The sequence below is a fragment of the Cetorhinus maximus genome, chromosome 20 (assembly GCF_964194155.1).
Source record: "Cetorhinus maximus chromosome 20, sCetMax3.hap1.1, whole genome shotgun sequence".
Lineage (NCBI taxonomy): Eukaryota > Metazoa > Chordata > Chondrichthyes > Lamniformes > Cetorhinidae > Cetorhinus > Cetorhinus maximus.
The window spans coordinates 36,942,683-36,957,651 of NC_135898.1; the positions used below are offsets into that span (position 1 = coordinate 36,942,683).

Here is a 14,969-nt window from a genome sequence, read left to right on the forward strand (position 1 = left end):
GTGCACTTCACTCCCAGCCTTGGAAGAGCTTCCCCTAATGTCGTTTTTTCCTCACTTCCCAGGTCAACCATCCTTTGGTCCTGTCTTGAGTGAGGCCATCAGTTGTGTTACAGGCCAATGCCCACAGAGAATAGAACTGAGACTGACAAACTCTTTTCACATGCAATTCACACAGCCAACTATGTTGGGTTTGATTGGATGACAGGCCAAAGACTAACCCACAATCTCCCTTGCAACAAAATGTGCATATGGGCCATTTTACAATGTGTCTATGCAAATATTTTTAAACAACCTGAAGATGGTACTGATTTATAAGTTCTACAGTAAACTTTTCTGTGCAACTGATGCTCTGCAGGCCAACACACCGCATGGCAAGATCCCGCAGGCAGCAAATGAGATAGGTTATTGGTTAGATGGCTTACAGTGATGTTGGTTTACATGTCATTGTCCAGGCTGGAGAGCTCAACAGTATCACCTATTGTGTTAAACAAAATGGTTCTTATTTCTAGGTCAGAGACAACAGCCAGGAGCCCTGTGGTCGTCTGTCTTTCCTCAAGGAACCGAAAACTTCTAAAGGATTACCACTGGCAGCAATCTGTAATCTGAACATTACCCTGCCGGCTCACAAAAAAGTATGTGGAAAGGCTTTAATAACCAGGTCTTCTTTTGAAGGGAGATAAATAAATTAAATTTGCTGAGCACCTGCCTGCTATAGAAGTTAGAAACACTGTTCTGTTGTAAGACATACTGCATTCTTTTACAATTTTATTCGTCTCTAAAGCTTGTTTTCTAGATAATAGTGTGGTTTATGAAGCCCTTGCACTGGCTGATAATTTAGAGTCCTATACTGTAGCATTTTCCATCATTTGTTGTTGAATTTGTGTTTCTTTTTTTGTAAATTAAATCATTTAATTCTTTGGTTTTTTTTTGGCTTTGGGCTTGTTTTGATCTTGTGCTTGCCTTTTGTACCCCCAACTGGGTCCTTTTCATATCCTGATGTTTCTTTTCCCTGCTGTCCATTATAATGCTCCTTGTCTCTGCAATGCTTCTTGGGACCATAAGGAAACCGAATCAGATCCAGATGAAGAGGTAAAGGAAAAAAATCTGATAATCTGTCTAAACTTGGTGATGACTATTAAGTTATTGCAGGGGGGCAGTTTGCAACTGGGCTCAGTCAGTCATGACAGTAGTCACATGACATTCCTCAGATAGGGCGTATTGACCACACCAGCCATTTAAAGCCGAATCTTATTGGATTGGGGAAGTTTCTTAATTTTTTGCAAACCCGGAATCAATTAGAAAATGATAATCTTGTAACTTTCTTTCGTGATCCTATTTAATTTTCCCAAATGGTTAAAGCATTCGGATAATTGTTAGGATAGCTGAAATTGTACGATGGGGCCGATGTACCCATCTCTGTGCTCTGGAGTGTTTGATCTAGCACATTATTATATTATTGAGTTTTTATTGGAGAGCAAAAAGATCAATTCATGTTGCGAGGACTGGGTCAACTGCCATGGCTCAATAGTTACATCACAATGTGCCTGCTTGTGGTCACAATGAATATTCCTGTGTATCTTATGCTGGAACAGTGTCCAGTCCCAATTGAATTAGTCAATGGCCCCATGAGATTTAATTAGCTTCACACCTCCTATGCCAGCATTAAACACCAGAATATTTGTTGTAACCGTATACTAAAATCATTTCTCAAGCCACTTGCAAGAAGTTACTACACATTCAAAATTATAACATGCATTTGCACTAAAACAAATTGGTTAACTGCTTACACGCACTTGTAGTCCTGTGTTTCACAGAAATAACAAGATTGCCAATTGTAATAGTGAGCCTAGTATAATGTCTGTGTCAAGGACATTGCGTGAACTCATTTGTCTGTGTGTTGTGTGCTTGTGTTTTGCAATTCCATTCATCCTGTCCATGACATGTCCGCACTGACCATTAGTGCTCAACAGCCCTGAGAACCTTGGAGTGATGCAGTGATGAGCGCTCGTCAAAAGACATGGGAAGCATGTCCTAGTGTTTAACTAGCATTTCAACTTGATTACCTTCATTCACTGGAAGGTTAGGCGTTGCTTTGCTTTCCTGGAAGCAGGACTAGCCCTCCCCTGCAGAAGTGCACCTCCACTTGGCCGAATTTGGCATTGCGTTGATGGTGACAACCAGCAAATCCATGCACTGTGCCATCCTGTCCTTTGAGAAGAGGGCAGCAACAACACAACACCTTAAACAGGAATTAGTGGAGATGTTGTGAAGCAGAAAACAATTACTGGGAAAATATATAACTTCATTTTTAAGAACATCCTAGAGGTATATTATGCAGACTGAAAAGCGGGGGATGAATTGACTGCTCAATCAGGATGTCAAGCAGCAACATATTGCTTCAATTGGCATTTAATGTCACAAAATTCTGTGTAGAGAAGAGGCATAGTTGTAAAGTCTCAACTGTGAAATGGAATGAAGATACTTCAATTTGGAATCAAAATGACCAAAATGGCTCCACATCTTCTTTCTTCCAGATCGAGAGAGCTTCAGACCGTCGTCAATCTTTTGCATCTATGGCATTACGTAAGCGCTACAGCTATCTTGCTGAACCTGGAATGAGTGAGTCTATTTTCCTTTAAGCTCCATCGATAATGTTTGTATTTTTTGACATTTGTTTATGACCTCTTAATTTTGAAATAAAGCACGTGAATAACTAAATTTGTTCTATATTTTACCATAGTTGCCTGTCTATATGTATATCTGGAAAGCAAGATCCAACTTTGATTTGCAAACTTTCACTCAAATTACTTTTTCCATCTCATTTCATTTTTTATATATATATATATATATTTATTATATATATAATTTGCTGCTTGAATTAAAGTTGATTCCATGCTGACTGCGATGCACGTTTATATATTATGTCTGAAGTTTAGTTTCTTGAGCAGTAACCCCAAAAAAGTGAAAGATCGTGCTTGCCCAGGGCGGGTTGCTGTTTAATACAGAAGCACTAAAGACACCACATCTCCAGACACCCATCACAAATTTCAAGGAACTATTGATTATAGGATGTCGCCTGAAGCGCAAACTATTTTTAGCAAGCATGTTAGAGGTATTGAAAGAAAGAAGACTTGCATTTATATAGCACCTTTCACAACCTCAGGATGTCCCAAAGTGTATTATAACCAATGAAGTACTTTTGAAGTGTAGTTAATATTGCTATGTAGGAAATGCAGCAGCCAACTTGAACACAGTGATATTGTACAAACGGCAATGAGAGAATGACCTGGTAATCTGTTTTTAGTGATGCTAAATGAGGGATAACTACTGGCCAGGTCTCATTCCATTTCTTCTTTGAAATTATGCCATGGGATCTTTTACACCCACTTGGGAGGGCAGACACCACCTCAGTTTAATGTCGTGTCCAACTGTGCAGCATCCCACAGTACTGCGCTGGAGTGTCCACCTCAATTTTGTTCTCAAGCTTCTGGGATGAGACTGGAACTCTTTACCAGTGACGAGTGCATTCACACACAAGACAGGCTGACACCGTGAATTGGTAGTGAAACATTTGATAATTTTCAAACTGTTAGTTTGAAATACAGAGTACAATTTGAATTGTACTTGTGTAGAAGTAGGTCTCGATGCCACTGTCTGATAGATTGACACTGTCAGCTTGAGGTGTTGGCAGCGCTAACTGTTGCTCCACTGTTACTACTGAGAACATAAGACTAATTGGTCTTAACTTTTTTTTCTTCGGACATTAATTTGCCTAATAAGGAAAAGGGGTTTCATTATTGATGTTAATGGAACAAAATAATTCAATATTCCAAATTCTAACGCTAGTGGATATAGATTGACAGCACAATTTAGCTAATGAAAGGAAGTGAATAGGGCTGCAATGCTAGTGTAGCTTTAAATCTCCTTTTGTAATTCTCATCATTTGTTTCACGTTTGTGCTTTATTTGTCTTTTCATCCCTAATTCTCGACCCTATTTTTGTCTTTTCACGTTGTTTTTGCATTGTTTTTCTTTGCTGCTTAGTTTGTTTTCTAGCCTGATAACTTTTGTGCCGATTAAAAAGAAACAAATGCGAACGTTCTTTCCGGATCAAATTGTTCAATCAATTTTCTCACTGAATTTATCGCTGTATTTTTTAAACATTTTGTACTTTTTCTTCTAACTGTTTAACCTATTCACTGACCAAATTTTTTTTTCTCTGGTCTCTCCGTTTCTTTAATTTTTCTCGTTGATTTTCTTTTTTTTTTTTTTATTATTTATTTGGATTTTGTTTCTGAAACGTTTAAGAAATCATTGAACGAAGTACAGGAACCACCAGGTCTCTCCCTGCACCGTACTCATACAAGCCGGTCTTTTCCACAAGGCCCTTTCAGTCCTGGGCTGCTGCCCCCATTTCAGTAGCTGGACAAGCGAAATCTGGAATTACGTCTCTGTCGAGTTCAACATCCAACACTCCTACAGCCTCCCCATTAAAGTCAGTTTGGTCTGTCTCTTCTTCTTCACCTATCAAATCAACCTTAGGAGCTTCCACAACCTCCTCAGTAAGATCCATGAGCGATTTAGCATCTCCAATTAGATCATTTAAGCCCTCACCGTCACCTATAAAAACTGTAGTGACACAGACTCAATATTCTGTTAAACCCTCCTCTGCTTTGAATTCTTCACCAGTGAAAGCATCAGTCATGCCTGAACCGTCCTCTGTAAAGGGACTAACATCTTCATTGTTTTCCTCACGGCTGCCCCCTGCAACAATGGCGGGATTGCTTTTGGAGAGATCCTCTATAACCATGACCCCACCAGCTTCCCCTAAAGCTACGGTTAACATGTACTCATCCACTTTGCCGTTCAAGTCCATAATTACAACCGCGCCCACCGTGCTGTCCTCTTCCTTGAAATCAATGTCGTCCTCCGGATCCTCTCCTGTGAAGTCTATCGTTGATGCAGCCCAGGGCCTGTCGCCTGCATCATTTTCACCTTATAAATCGGCCGTATTGTCGAACGGTCAGACAGCTACTAATGGAACGATATCACCGATCAAGTATCCCTCAGCAGCGGCTTTTTTCTGCAGCCAAACAACTGGATCCTCACCCGAGAAAGCGTCAGCCGCTCTGCTGGCCGCCAAATCCATCACAGCTGTGCACGACGTAGCGGAGAAAGCCCACACAGCCACCAGTACTGTCACGTTTACCCCTCTTAAATCCTTAGCGCCTACAACTGCTCCTGCTTTTCAAACAATCAGATTGCCCCCTGCAGGCTCCTTGTATTCCTCACTGAGGTCTTCATCTGTGACAACCACCTCTGTGACGTCTTCGACTATAACTGTACCAGTGTATTCTGTTGTAAATGTGTTATCAGAACCACAACTGAAAAGACTCCCAGAGACTGTGCCATTAACCAAGTCAGCTGCCGCGTTGTTATCACCAATAAAATCCTTGACTATGGAATCACGCACGCAATCTCAGTCTCAATTTACCCGAACACTCTCCCCACTGAAATCATCCTTGTTTCTTGCTCCTTCGGCACTGAAACTATCTTCCGCCTCCTCTCTGTCCTCAAGTCAGGAAATTTTGAAAGATGTTGCTGAGATGAAGGAAGACTTGATGAAGATGACAGCCATCCTGCAAACAGACTCCACGAGTGATAAGGCATTCCCCTCGGAAGTGTCTGCAAAAGGAGGGAAAAGCGAAGATGAAAGTGAAGAACCTTTTAAACTTGTGGAAAAGGTTAAAGAAGACTTAGTAAAAGTCAGTGAGATCCTGCAGAAGGATGGGTTGACAGAGAATAAACATGGTGTCAAAGGAGCTCAGACAAATGGGGATCTTTCGGGTGAAGGTGAATGGGTTATATTTGATTATGATGATATTGAAGAAGCGAAGCAAAGGGCCAGTGAGGAATTTGGCACTTATGTACACATGAAAGCCAATAATGGAGATGAAAAGGACTTCAGTTTGGCAAGAGTTGTTGACTATTTGACAAATGATCTCGGTATTGATTCTTTGGGAAAGATGGGTGACAATAAATACCGCCAAACTGATGCTAGAAAGGAAGGTGAAGAGAAAATGTTCTCCAAAAGAACTCATAAGCCAGCAATGCCTTTGCCAGAACATAAACTTAAGATGCCTCCCCCACCAATGCGCCCTTCTGCTTCAGAAAAGGAGTTGAGCAAACTTGCAGATGCAATGATGGCGACGGAAGCCATCTTGGAGTCACCCGATGACTTTTCCCAGCATGATCCAGATAAAAGTCCTCTGTCAGATAGTGGGTTTGAGACCAGGAGTGAAAAGACCCCTTCAGCTCCTCAGAGTGCAGAGAGCACTGGGCCTAAACCTCTGTTTCACGATGTTCCTATACCTCCAGTTATTACAGAAACACGGACTGAAGTGGTTCGTGTCATTAGAAGCTACGAGCCTTCACCGGATGAAACACAGGAGTCCAAAACTGACGGATTGCCCCCATCGCAAAGTCCGGAAATGTTTCCAAAAGCAGAAGAAAAACCAATTGGGTCAATCAAGGACAAGATGAAAGCTTTCCAAATTAAAATGCAGTCGGACGACGAAGACAGTAAATGCTTGAAGGCCAAAGAAGTGCATGTGAAAGAAGAAACACACATTACAACCACCACGAGAATGGTTTATCACTCACCTCCCAGCACTGAAGGCAATGCGAGTGAAAGAATAGAAGAAACTATGTCTGTCCGTGATATAATGAAGGCTTTTCAGTCAGGTCGTGACCCTTCCAAAGAATTGGTTGGCCTTTTTGAGCACAAGTCCACAGTTTCTTCAGAAAGCAGCAAGACTGGGGAGGCGCCATTAATGTTTCTCGATAAAGACTCCAACTTGAAGCCAAAGGTGGAAAGAATTATTGAGTTTCATATTGAAAAAGGAAATAAAACAGAACCAACAGAAGTCATCATAAGAGAGACAAAAAAACACCCTGAGAAAGAGTTGTTTGTTTATCAGAAGGATTTTTTGGGAGATGGTGAAGTAAGAGAAACCAAAGCTTTCCCAGAGAAGTTTGATGTCTGTCAGGATGAGCAGGCACAACAAGAGGAAGAGGAGCTCACGGCTGAAGACTCCCTTCCCTCCTACATGGAATCATCGAGGGTGAACACTCCTGTCTCCCAGGACGATGACAGCCGGCCCAGCTCTGCACAGCTCATCTCCGATGACTCGTACAAAACATTGAAGCTTCTCACGCAGCACTCTGTCGAGTATCATGATGATGAATACTCGGAGCTGAGAGGAGAGTCGTACAGGTTTGCCGAGAAAATGCTTCTTTCTGAAAAAATGGACATTTCCCATTCCGACACTGAGGAATCAGTCACTGAGCAACCTCAGGTCTTCTGTGCAGATTCGCAGGCGATTAGCCATTACAAACGAAAGAATGATTCGGCGCAGGAGAAAGAGCTCGCTAAGTTGCACAAAATTATGCCTGAAAACATGGGTAAGTCCACAGGCCAGGATGATCCTTACGAAAAGGTTGCAGTACTGCACTATCCACCAGAGTCTGGCAGTCCAAAGCATGCTCTGTGGATGCGTTTCAGTGAGGACAGGTTCGAAGGTGGAAGAGAAAAGCTCATGTATGAAGACAGGGTGGACAGGACGGTGAAAGAAGCGGAAGAGAAGCTGACGGAAGTGTCTCAGTTTTTCCGAGATAAAACGGAAAAATTAAACGACGAGCTGCAGTCGCCAGAGAAGAAGCCGCACAGAAGGGAAGGAATGCAAACACATTCGGGGTTGAGTTCCCCCAGCAGCAGTCCCGAGAAGCTGCGACTCGCTGAGATAATGCCGAGTGACGAATGGAGCCAGGAGAAGCAGAGTGACCCATGCTTCCGCAAGTATTCTGTACGAGCCGAAGAGAAAAGGGCAGCCGACTCGCGACCGGGCTCTGCGCGAAGGACATACTCAAGTTTTTCAGATGACATGAAAGATAAAATAAAACAAAGCGAAGATCTGTCCCAACCAGCATTCCATTGCTGCAAACAAATGAGAAGCAGTTCCCCGCATTCGAAACCTGAGCCAGTTGGAACACAGAAGAGTAATGAATCCTCACAATACATCCACCCACATGACCGAGGTGTGCAAGACGATCACGTTGACGGCAAGTTCAGGAAGTGCGTTGACCCTTACTCTTGTGGCCAAGTTGACGACGAAGCAAGAATATGCTTTTTGGAAAAGAACCTGCAAGAAGGGCAGCAGAGCCTCTCTCTTACAAGAGTGCATGAAAGCAAGCTGCCGGTCTACCAGTTCTCTCTGAAAGAAATCAATCAGAAGAAGCTGGAGCACGCTGCGGAAGGGGCTATCTCAACGATAAAGGAAGTGCACACCAGTAAGTTGAAAGACTTCAGTGGGCTCGGAGGTTTGAATGTCGCCGCAGAGCCGGTGGCGTCAGCGCTTCAGAAGACGGTAGAAGTTATGCCGCCCGCACACGTTTCCCAGTTTGCGGCCACTGCTCCAAAGCAGTTGATATTTGGCACAAAAGGCATCGTGCGGCCATCTGAAAAAGATGCAGCAGTATTGAATAAAGAACCTGAGTCCCAAATGAAATCAGATAAAGAGAGAAAGGTCTACAGGACTTGGGAGAACTGTGGGAATTCCCATCAGAAATCACATCGCGACAAGCTTACACATGTCCTCGTACATGACAGCCTGAAGGAAAAGGATGCTGTTCATGTAGAATTTAATGTCAATGGACAGATACAAGAGAAAATTGGCCCTTCTGTAATGGAGAAGGAGCTTCTGTCAAATAATAGGCCCTCAGTTAAAGAAATTCAAGAAGCACTGTTAACCTCTCCATCCAAGAAAACAGCTTACACAGAGCTAGTTAGTAGAGAAGATGGTGACCATGCCGGCGATCAGATGAGAGTAAGAACTGTGAAAAAGGAGAGTTCAAGTCCGTCACAGATCCCAGTCAGAATATCAGAGGAAAAACCTAAACTAGCTTCTAAGATGCACGAATGCAATGGTGATCAGGTGAAACCCCACAAGTCGGAGCAGATAACCAGTGTGTCCAACATGACCCTTAGTCGGGTCAGAAAAGGAAAGCAGCTCTTTGAAGTAGCAGAGACCAGCATTCGGACTAATGGCTCCAAAGACTGTCATTCCAACAGCCATGGAGATCATTTGGATTTGGGCAGTTATCGGGAAGAACTAGAAACCTCCCCAGTCAAATCTCCTGACTCTCTGGAGTTTAGCCCTGATAAAGATGCATCGTTGAGTGAATTCTTTGATCAGAGTCCGGTTGAGTATTTGGAAAAAGTAGCACCGTTAGCGAGCATTGAAGGATTTAAAGAGATAAAGACTCTGCCTGTGTACGTTAGTATTGTTCAAATGGGCAAACAGTATGAAAAGGAAGCTGGAGGCCCACACCAAGGAAGTTTCAAAAGAATGATCAGTCAGGAGAGCAGGACAGTGCAGGAGACAAGGGGCACTTTTTATACAGTTAGACCTCACAAGCAGCCCTCTTCTCCCCAGGGTAGTCCAGAGGATGACACTTTGGAACAAGTATCACTCATAGAAAGTTCTGGTAAAAGCCCTCTTACGCCTGAAACACCCAGTTCTGAGGAAATCAGCTATGAGCTTTCTTCCCAGTTGCCAACCTTGCACGGAAAACCTAGTCCAATCCCAGAAGTTTCCGAAGAGTCGGAAGAGGAAGAGCCGGCCAAGGTGGCCTCCGTGAAAGAGGCGAGTGGATTTGCAGTGAGACCGGTGAAGCCTAGTGAAGCAGACGGAAACGACAAACGACCGAAAGAAAACCGTGTGGCCTACATCGAGTTCCCTCCGCCCCCCCCCATCAACACCTTAGACACTGAGACGCCCACCGCAAGGAAAAGCGAACACTGTGCCTCTGCTGAGGACGAGCTAGACATGATCGAGCTCAACTTGCAAGAAGAGCATGACAAACACTTCTTGACCGAGCCTGTCATCAGGGTCCAGCCACCCTCCCCAACCCCACCCGGAGCCCATGACAGCGATTCGAGCAGCGATGAATCCATCTTTCAGCCCGCTCCGCTAAAAAAGTACACCTTTAAGCTCCACGACGACAGCCCTGCTGGCTTGCCGAGATGTAAAGCCATGGCGCAGCCAGAAAATGCCTATGACCCCCAAAATGGCGACGACGAGTTTGTTTTGGACGATAACTCGGAAGACGACGCCATCCCAAACGGCAATAATGACCAGTCGGTGACCGAGTGCTCCATAGCGACGACCGCGGAGTTCTCCCACGACACTGATGCCACAGAAGTTGATTCGCTCGATGGATATGACCTGCAGGATGAAGATGACGGCTTAACTGAAACGGACTCCAAATCCTTGAATCAGGGAATAGAAACCAAGATGGATGTATGGGTCACTGAAGGGATTTTGAAGCAGGGGGATCGTTCCTATAGCCAGGGTAAACTTGCAGTAATTGAGGAAGAAGGAAAGGTAGGCGCTGAAGAAGAAGCACCCTTGCAGTCTAAAGCTCAGACTTCTGAACAGAAAAGCGAAGGGCAAACTGATGGTAAACCAGGACCCGAGATCTTCACTTTGGAAGGCAGGCATCCTGACAGAACTCGGTTTAATGATACATATTTTAGTTACAAACTAGAGGAAGAATTTGCAACCCCGTTTAAAACTGTTGCCACCAAAGGCCTTGACTTTGATCCATGGTCTAATGGCCGAGGAGACGATGAAGTCTTTGAAGCTAGGTTGAGAGAGGATGAGCAAAAAGCCTTTGGCTTAGCAGTAGAGGACAGGTCCCAAGCAACAACACCAGATACAACCCCAGCCAGAACCCCAACAGATGAGAGCACTCCAACTAGTGAGCCTAATCCCTTCCCATTTCATGAAGGGAAGATGTTTGAGATGACTCGCAGTGGTGCAATTGACATGAGCAAGAGGGATTTTGTTGAAGAAAGGCTCCAATTTTTCCAAATTGGTGAGCATACTGCTGAAGGGAAGTCAGGGGACAAGGGGGAAAGGGTTAAAAACACACTTGTAGTCACAACACTGCCTCAGTCAGGGGACAACACATCTGAGGCGCCAGTAGAGACACCACAAGTTGAGCATGAGAAAGTCCAGGCTAGTGGAGATGGCCTGGAAATGGTATCCAGTGACAACCCAGCGGAAAAACCCTCATCGGCCGTTGCTGCTAAAGTTGATCCTAAATTACGCACGCCAATTAAAATGGGAATTTCTGCTTCTACAATGACGATGAAGAAAGATACGAGTGCATCTGAGGTGGTCGAAGTTAAAGCTGATGCTGTGCTGTTAGATTATCAGGTTGCAGAACATACAGTGTTAGAAATTGAGCCCAGAGCTACGAGTCAGGAATGTATTAGACAAAGTGAAAGGGCCAATTTGCCAATAAGTAATTGTAATGACAAACTTGATTCCCCAGTGCTAGATACTGACTGCAGTCAGAATAGTAGTCAGTCTAAAGCCAAACCACAAATTGAATCGGCTGTCGAAACAAATGAGAAAAATCCAGGTTCATTGGCAACCCCAACAAGCGAAAGAGTAAAAGTAGATAAGCAAATCGCGGAACCAGTAAAAAAGCCCAAATCGAGACTTCCGGTTAAAACGTCCATGCCTCCATCATCGGTTTCTCATAAAGAGCAGAAATCAGCAGCAGCATGCAAGATGAAACAGCCTAGGAAGAGTCAGTTACAGGGGAAAGCAGAACCACCCAAATGTTTTGAGACAAAATCTAGACTTCCCGTTAAAAATATTGACAAAACTAATTCACTTTCAACGGCAAATTCGCAATGCAGCTTAGGGCAGGGGCAGGGTGAAAAAGTAAAGTCGAAGCAATTTTATTCCAGACTACCAGTTAAGGTAAGATCTAGCACTGCCACCATTAAACCAGTAAGAGCAGGAAAGGGACAAGTGAGCGAGGTCTGTAAACATTCAGTTGAATATTTTAAAGGGATTAGTGGTGAGGCGTTAAAACTTGTGGATCGACTTGCCGATGAAGAGAAAAAAGTGCAGTCAGAGATCTCTGATGATGAAGACAGCACGTCGAGAAATGCATCCTTATCAGAAGCCGGCCTACCTTCCATTGCATCGCGGTCTCCTAGAGATTTGAGACCAGAGGCAGCGCCTTTAAAATCAAAGGTTGAAAAGGTCTACAGTGAGACAAGGAACAGTAAAAGGACTGGTGGGGAGGAAAACAGTCAGGTTTCTGGGCCTCACGTGGCTCGCATCGCGGAGATCAAGCCTAGTTTGTAAAATTTTCGACTTGTTGATCTTTAGTGCATGATTATTTGTGATTGCCTGTGGCGTGATTTACCCTTAGCTACCATGTCGTCATTGTCGTTGTTTGTGTTGTCTCGTATCCCCCTTTTCTCTAATATAATCCCAATAGTCTTCACTTAGTAAAGCATGCCAGCCAACTTTACGCAGAGAACATGGGGCAATGTCCACTCTGCAGCCCTAAAGTTAGTCAAGAAGGTGCAACCACTGGTGCCTCCAGAACTTTTATTTAAAAAAAACATATAGTTTGTTCATCAACTCTAGTTACATGGCATTAGCTAAGCTCTTGGGTGTTTTCAGCATGTTTAGATCCATTATCAATATGATCACTGTGATGTTATATAATCTTGTACATTCAGCGTTTCTGAATCTGGACCTTACCTCAGATCCGCGATAGGATTTACGCTTGTATAGGTCACTAGGGAACATTCATGTCGTATATGATATGGGCACGAGTAGCTTTATGACCAAAATTTGGATGTGATGTATGTGACGCGGAATGTTGGTCTAATGCAGTATTTGAAACCGCAGGTCCTCAGAGCCCATGCGAAAGGACAGATATAAGGACAGCCATAGTAGCAGATCACCTCGGACTGAGCTGGACAGGTAAGATGCAGTTCCATTACCTTTTTATACCCTCAAGAAAAATAAAAAGTTCCCTTAAATTGTTGGGTCCTAAAGTACATGGAACCATTATAATAGATTCATGGAAATCCGACTCCTATTTGGAGTGGTTGCAGGTGGCCGGTTATTTTTTTAAACAAAATAAGCGAGCATTGACGTTATAAATGGGGCGGAATTTTACGGCAATGGGATTTTACGTTCCCGCTGAAGTCAATGGAGCTTACAATGGCTCACCGCATTTTACAACCCCATCCCCGTCACAATGGGACCGTAAAATTCCGGCCATGGAGTACAAAAGCAAGGAAGTTAAACCTTTATAAATGTATTGGATAGACCCCAGCTGGAGTATTGTGTTCAGTTCTGGGCACTGCCCATTAGGAAGATGCTATGCCCTTGGCGAGTGCCCAGAGAATTCTTAGAATGCAGTGCTCCAGTTATGTGGCAAGACTAGAAAATTGATTGTTCTCCCCAGGGCACAGGGGATTAAAGGGAGATTTAATAGGGATATTCAAAATTATGAAGGGTTTTTATAGAGTAAATAAGTAGAAATTGTTTTTTTTCATTCTTTCACTGGCATTGATGTTGCCCATCCCTAACTGCCCTTGAGAAGGTGGTGGTGAGCCACCTTCTTGAACCACAGCAGTCCATGTAGTGTCGGTACACCCATAGTGCTGTTAGGGAGGGAGTTCTAGGAGATTGATCTAGCGACAATGAAGGAATATAAGATATAGTCCTAAATCAGGATGGGGAGTGGCTTGGAGAGGAACTTGCAGGCGGAGGTGTTCCCATGCGCCTGCTGCCCTTGTCCTCCTAGGCCGTAAAGGTCGCAGGTTTGGAAGACGCTGTTGAAGGAGTCTTGGTGAGTTTCTGCAGCGCATCTTGTAGATGGTACACACTGCTGCTACTGTGCGTCAGTGGTGGAGGGAGTGAATGTTGAAGGCGGTGGATGCGATGTTGATCAAGTGGGCTGCTTTGTCCTGGATGGTGTCAAACCTCTTGAGTGTTGTTGGAGCTTCACTCATCCAGGCCAGTGGAGAGTATTCCATTAAATTCCTGGCTTGTGCCTTGTAGATGGTAGACAGGCTTTGGAGAGTCAGGAGGAGAGTTACTTGTCACAGAATTCCCAGCCTGTGACCTGCTCTTGCTGCCACAGTATTTATATAGCTAATTCAGATCAGTTTCTGGTCAATGGTAACCCCCCAGGATGTTAATAGTGGGGGATTCAGTGATGGTAACGCCATTGAATGTCAAGGGGCGATGGTTACATTCTCTCTTGCCGGAGATGGGCATTGTCTGGCACTTGTGTGGCACGAATGTTACTTGCCACTTATCAGCCAAATCCTGAATGTTGTGCAGGTCTTTCTGCATATTGGCATGGACTGCCTCAGTATCTGGGGAGATGTGAATGTTACTGATTGTGCAATCATAAGTGAACATCCCCACTTTTGACCTTATGGAAGGAAGGTCATTGATGAAGCAGCTGAAGATGGTTGGGCCTAGAACACTACCCTGAGGAACTCCTGTAGTGATGTCCTGCGACTAAGCTGATTGACCTCCAACAACCACAACCATCTTCCTTTGTGCTAGGTATGACTCCAACCAGTGGAGAGATTTCCCCCAATCCCCATTGACTCCAGTTTTGCTAAGGCTCCTTGATGTCACACTCAAGTCAAATGCTGCCTTGATGTCAAGGGCAGTCACTCTCACCTTACCTCTTGAGTTCAGTTCTTCTGTCAATGTTTGGCGTAATGAGGTCAGGAGCTGAGTGCCCCTGGTGAAACCAAAACTGAGCATCAGTGAGAAGGTTATTGCTGTGTATATGCTGCTTGATAATGCTGCAAGTGACACCTTCCATCACTTTGCTGATGATCACAAGGAGACTGATGAGACAGTAATTGGCCAGATTGGACAGGACATACCTGGGCAATTTTCTAAATTGCCGGGTAGATGCCGGTGTTGTAGCTGCACTGGAACAACTTGGCTAGGGGTACAGCTGGCTCTGGAGTACAAATATTCAATACTGTTGCTGTGAAGCTGTCAGGACCCATAGCCTTCGGAGTATCCAGTGCCTTCAGCCATTTCCTGATATCCC

General features: G+C 44.1%; 1 protein-coding gene across 9 annotated transcripts in view; it reads left to right on the top strand.

The window, feature by feature from the left end:
• ank3b (ankyrin 3b) overlaps positions 1–14,969 on the top strand; it is an 813,000-nt gene that overhangs the window by 757,189 nt on the left and 40,842 nt on the right. For 8 of the 9 annotated variants that reach the window (XM_078565894.1, XM_078565892.1, XM_078565897.1 and 5 more), the window contains 4 exons: positions 510–632; positions 1,063–1,089; positions 2,535–2,619; positions 12,785–12,859. In XM_078565894.1, the coding sequence (XP_078422020.1) occupies positions 510–632; positions 1,063–1,089; positions 2,535–2,619; positions 12,785–12,859 (310 nt within the window). Of the gene's footprint in view, positions 1–509; positions 633–1,062; positions 1,090–2,534; positions 2,620–4,307; positions 12,222–12,784; positions 12,860–14,969 lie in introns of all 9 variants that reach the window. The other variant, XM_078565900.1, reaches the window with a different exon arrangement.